Source organism: Quercus suber, unplaced genomic scaffold, assembly GCF_002906115.3.
Source record: "Quercus suber isolate HL8 unplaced genomic scaffold, Cork oak 2.0 scaffold_20, whole genome shotgun sequence".
Classification (NCBI taxonomy): domain Eukaryota; kingdom Viridiplantae; phylum Streptophyta; class Magnoliopsida; order Fagales; family Fagaceae; genus Quercus; species Quercus suber.
Genome location: NW_027069485.1, coordinates 1,797,546 through 1,803,077, shown reverse-complemented (window position 1 = coordinate 1,803,077; position 5,532 = coordinate 1,797,546). Strand labels below are relative to the sequence as shown.

The 5,532-nt window shown below is 32.7% G+C and overlaps 1 protein-coding gene across 1 annotated transcript; it reads left to right on the top strand.

Moving 5' to 3' along the window:
• The first annotated feature begins 2,202 nt into the window (after window positions 1-2,202).
• LOC112039056 (uncharacterized) lies at window positions 2,203-5,205 on the top strand. Its single transcript, XM_024071893.2, has 3 exons — window positions 2,203-2,582; window positions 3,860-4,258; window positions 4,348-5,205. The coding sequence occupies exons 1-3, from the start codon at window positions 2,478-2,480 to the stop codon at window positions 4,711-4,713; spliced, it is 870 nt and encodes a 289-aa protein (XP_023927661.2). The 5' UTR covers window positions 2,203-2,477; the 3' UTR covers window positions 4,714-5,205.
• The last annotated feature ends 327 nt before the right edge of the window (window positions 5,206-5,532 follow it).

Below are 5,532 nucleotides of genomic sequence, written 5' to 3'. Positions count from 1 at the left end.
GAGTCATGTACCTTGTTTATAAATCGGCACGTGGTAGGTTGGAAAAGATAGTTTGCAGCTAAACTTTGTCAAAATTAAATATTTGACAACAAAAGGCTTTATTAGTTAAGCAAACCGGAACTTATGGGATCATGAGTTTCAAATTTAAGAATATCGAGCATCAAATATGATTAGGATAGATATTTGATCTTAGTTTGATTATGTCATTTAATATACATGTCAAATGGAACCCTAAACTAAACTTGAGAATAAAGAGCGACAACAATGATGCTTTTATGGTCCTATTGTCATGAATCATATCAATTACAAATATGGAGCCATTTCTTTCCGTTCTCCCACTTTGTCTGCCAACTATTCGAGTTGAAAGTTGAAATTCTCCTGCACGTAGCTTCTGAATCCAGCTATTAACGTATGAAAAAAGTTTAGTGTCAAATGGGTTTAGAGTTACCTTCCTCTGACTCATTACGTGACAATTGATAAGGCCATTAATATATAGTTTTTAGTCGCATGAATTTTTTTATGAGTCATGTACCTTGTTTATAAATTGGCACGTGGTAGGTTGGAAAAGATAGTTTGCAGCTAAACTTTGTCAAAATTAAATTGCGACTAATTTTTAGCCACTTCGGTTTGGATAAAGTTTGGCTACATACTAGTTTAGTTTATAGCCAATGGCTACAACTCCATTAAATTTGTTTTTATTGGATGTGAATTGAATTATATTTTATTTTTATATCCTCCATACTTACAAAATTTTCAAAGTCAAAGATCAATAATTATGTCATCAATCAAATATTTAAATTTCAAGTTTTTGTATTCTAAAATTATGTATTAAAAATGAATTTATGGATTGAATAGTAAATCATTCGATTGGTACAAAATTTGACATGCGTGTTAAAAACATAAAGAACGTGTAATCTAATGATTAGATTTTCAAAATATATAGTCATGCTAATTTTTAAGTGAGAGTTGTAGCCAAAATTTGTCCTATTGGTTTTGTCCTTCTTATTTATTTATTTATTTATTTTTATATAGAGTTTGGTTCCAAACTTAGTTGTGACCTTACTAAATCACATTTTATATAATTATTTTAAACAAGTCATATGCATTGCACATGACAGGAATACATATTATTTTTTTTATTGTTAGTTGTAAGCGCTAAGTTTTTTGTCAAACCTTATCCCCTGTTTTTTCACCAAGAGATCTAAATTGAATTTCAAGTTACTGGCAATTTTAACCCTATTTTTTAAGTTAGTAGTAACATTGAAATAAATTATAAAATATAAATAAATAAAACTAAATTGATGCAATTGAAGATAAACTAAATTGAAACTGGCCCTTGAAGCACCAAAAGTGCATTTTGCCTATAAATTCTGTTTAACGTAACCAAAACTTGTTACCATTAGTCATTGCACACAAAAAATGGTTGATGTGACGTTCTTCAATTATTGAACCATAATTTTAAAAATACAATACTTAGACATAACATGAGTGATGTGTGAAAATAATATTACTTTAATTATAACGTCATTTGCTTTAGCTCCACCAAAAATTATTGTCTATTTTAGTATAAGTTTTTTTTCTCTATTTTACATACTTACCTTTTAAAATACTTCATATCAAATTATTTATTTTATAGTACTAGGGCTGTACATGGTGCGGTGCAGTTGGTTTTTTGGGCATTTTTGGACCACACCTATAGGGGCGGTTTTCCCTCATTCCTAACCGCAACTCACCTGTGGAGGGGTGGGAACTGGTCTACACAAGGAGCAATGCAAAATACCAGTTTAGTGCGGTTAGTTCGGTTAATTCCTCATTTTCTCAGGAACCTAATACAATGCAACTAACAACCCAAACCACATCATACTCATTAAAATAAAACAAAAAACCAAATATTCAAAAAAAAAAAAAAAAAAATCAAAAGAAAACAAATTCACAATCTTTCTCTCAAACATACCCATTTCAAATTACAAAAACCCAAATAAAAAAACTAAACCAAACTTATAAAAGATCAGACAAAACCATCGAAAATAAATTACATAAACAAACCTGGTAGAAAGCATTACATTTGCAAGGAAGAGCATCTGAAGTTAGAATCATCACTAGAAACTCTTGAGAATATTGTGACAAAGAGGAGAGTAATATTTCTTTGTTTGTTTTTTTTTTTTTTTAATTCTTTTATTCTCCAAAGTCCAGACCATGCAAGCCTCTCTGAAGACAACCTTCTCTCAAACTCACTCTCTCAAACTCTCGCCTCTCTGTCTCACCTTCTCTCAAAACCTTCTCTCAAACTCTCACCTCTCTGTCTCATCGCCGTCAGCCCGACTCAATCCTTAACGTCACCAGCCCATCGAAGCTCAATGTCACTGACCCACCAGCTGACCCACTTCGTCGAACTCCCAAGCTGCCAATCCACGCCTTAGACCTATGCCTCCGATCTGCCACCGATCCACGCCTCTGACCCATCTCGGCCTTCTCTGATGCTCTCAACTCTCTCAAACTCTCTCAAACTCTCACCTCTAAACTCTCACCTCTATGTCCCGCTGCCGCCGCCAATCCATGCCTCCGACCCGACTTGCTTGCAAGTGAGTTGTCTCTGTCTTCTTCATCTACATGCTTGGGATTTTTTATTTGGGTAATTGGAATGATAAATTTATAATATTTGTTGAATCTAATGATAAATCATTGAGGATTGGAAAGTATTGGAAATTTTCTGTTTGCAGGAATTTATGTTTTTATTTTTAAATGTTAGTTTGGGAATTTTTTGTGTGCAAGGAAGGCTACAATTTTTTTTGTTTCTGTTTTTGCTTCTTGTTGATTTTCTGTTTGTTGATTCTAATATATTTGCATAGTTCACAAATTTTGGCTCAATGGTAACTAATTGCAAGCAAATAATATTGTGGGTTGAAATTTATTGTTAAAAAATATTGTCGGTTCTTAATTTAAATAGTTTCAACAAGGCATGGAATTTGATTTCAAATCTCTTATTGATTCTGTGTAAAATAAAGAACCATTCAATCAAATTGATTGCTAGTGTTAATTATTAGATTTTTTTTTTCTTTCACATGGCATGTGGTTGTGGCTTTAGTTCCTTTTTAGTAAATAATAAATAAAAAAACTATAGAATAATTTAATTGGTACATATATATATATATATACACGTGTGTGTGTCCTGATCTATAAATAAATACTTCAAAAACTAAAATATAAAAATGAGGGCAAGTTGTAGAATTGGTCAAATAATTTCTGCATTTATTCATTTTCCATGAAAGGAGATATTTTGTCTAATTCTGAATAAGAAATTTAATTGTAAAATGATTAATTAAACCAAATTATTTTAGAAATAAGTAAGTAATTTACTGGCTCTAGCTTTTGTTTTTGAAGCAAACAATACATGCTGAGGTGGGTTACTTCTAAACATATATAATAAAGTCTTGGTTTTTCTTATTTATAGTGGCTACAAGTCACTTCTTAAGATGTAAAGTCTTAACTGCTCTTGATATCTGATGAAATCACAATCTGGTGCATGTTGGTTTTCATGATTGGTGAATCTTTGGAATTAATTTATGAGGAATTGATTTTTTGATTTCGAAATTCTTACAAATAAACTTCAATCATGAATTCTAGTTTTAATGAGAAATTGTAAGTTTGGTTTTGAGATGCTCAAAAATGAATTTGTTGTTTTCTTTATTAGTGGGATTAAGCTACATGTCAAATTAAGTTTTTATGCATAATCATGTTCTATTGTTATACTTTTAAGTCTTTTAAGTTTTGATATAAATGTTAGTTTGGGAATTTTCTGTGTGCAGGGAAATTTACATTTTTTTTTTCTAATTTATACAATATTGATCTTTACTTTCAGTTTGCTTGGAAGTATATTGCTGCTTCTAATTTTATGGAGTCACGTAGAGACCTAACATATTTCACGGATATCATGAACGGGGATATAGAAATTGACTCAGAACTTTTGGGAACATCTCAAAATACTCTTATGTCAATTTTTGATTCTCCACCTCAAGTTGAAAATGCCTCTTCTACAAAAGGAAAACGGGGCACTAACTTTAGTGTAGATGAAGATCAACTCCTAGTGTCAGCATGGCTCAATATTAGTGTTGATGTCATACACAGTAATGAACAAACACAAAACACATTTCATCAAAAAGTTTGGGAATACTTCACACGGTACAATACATCCAATTCCACACGTACTGCTATCTCCTTGATAAGCTGTTGGGGAACGATTAATGAAAAGACAAATAAGGTATAAATTATATTGCAATAGTGCTAACATACCCATTCACCAATAGTTTGAAGATACTAATCATATTATATTTCTTTTAATTTTTTTAGATTGCCAATGCGAAGGCTTTGTATAAAGAGACCTTCAAGAAACCCTTTCTTCTAGAACCTTGTTGGCTCATGTTAAAGGACCAACCAAAGTGGGCCGATCCTAATGTAAGATCGAGAGCATTCGTGCCTCCAACTCTGGAGTCAACATCTATTGGCAAAGGGGTTGTGGGTCCAGACTTGGTGACACTTCCAATTTTGAGAGGCCAATTGGTAGGAACGCTGAAAAGGCCCAACCGAAGTAACAAAGCCACTGGAAAAGATGTAGGGAACTATTTGACCAAGAAATTAAAATTTATCGAGGAATCACAAGAACATGACAAAGAGAGTCTTCATATCAAAGCGGAGAAGTTGCGCTTGGGAGAGTAAAGGGATGAGGAGATAACTCGATTGGAAGAGGAAAAAATGTTTATTGAGAGGGAAAAACTTAGGATTGAGAATGAAAGAGGTGAAGAAAAACTTAAGATTAAGAAGGAAAGAGTCATGATTAAGAGGAAAAAATTCAAGATGCAATAAATGTTAGAGGAGGCGAGAATCATGATGAAAGATACAAATGCCTTGACCGGGGCACAAAAAGCTTTTTGTGAACAACTCCAAGAGGAAATCATGGCAAGATGAAGTTCACGTAATTAATAGGCTTGATTGCGTTTTGGATGTAGCTTCGGCCTTTATGTTTTTTGTAATGTTAGGAAAAGGTTGGCACATTTAGGTGATACTTTGGTAGTGGTTTATGTAAGACTTTATGTATTTTGGTAGTAACTTATGAGAGGCTTTCATGCATTTTAGTAGTGGCTTATATCACTTGACTTTAATCTTAAACTAGATGTATGTATAAACCTTTAAATTTATTATTCATCTTGTTTGTGTTGTGACTTGTGCGTGTGTGCTTGTGGGTGTAATGATTGCTTATGGCACTAAAAGTATGGATTGGTTATGTTTCTTGCATCTATAGTAATAATTGCTTTCCAATTGTCTTGAAGGTTGTATCCATTAATCGCTCTTTGTTTCGCAAGTTGCTTCTTGATTACTCAGATAAGGATGAGATAATCGAAGAACTTGTTATGGAAACATCACAACCTAAACATCGCTATATCTATGTAATCATTTGGCAGGCCATAAGAGGCTTTTTCTTGACTATTTTGCTCCCACACCAATATATCCACCCGATTTATTTCGTTGGGGATTTCG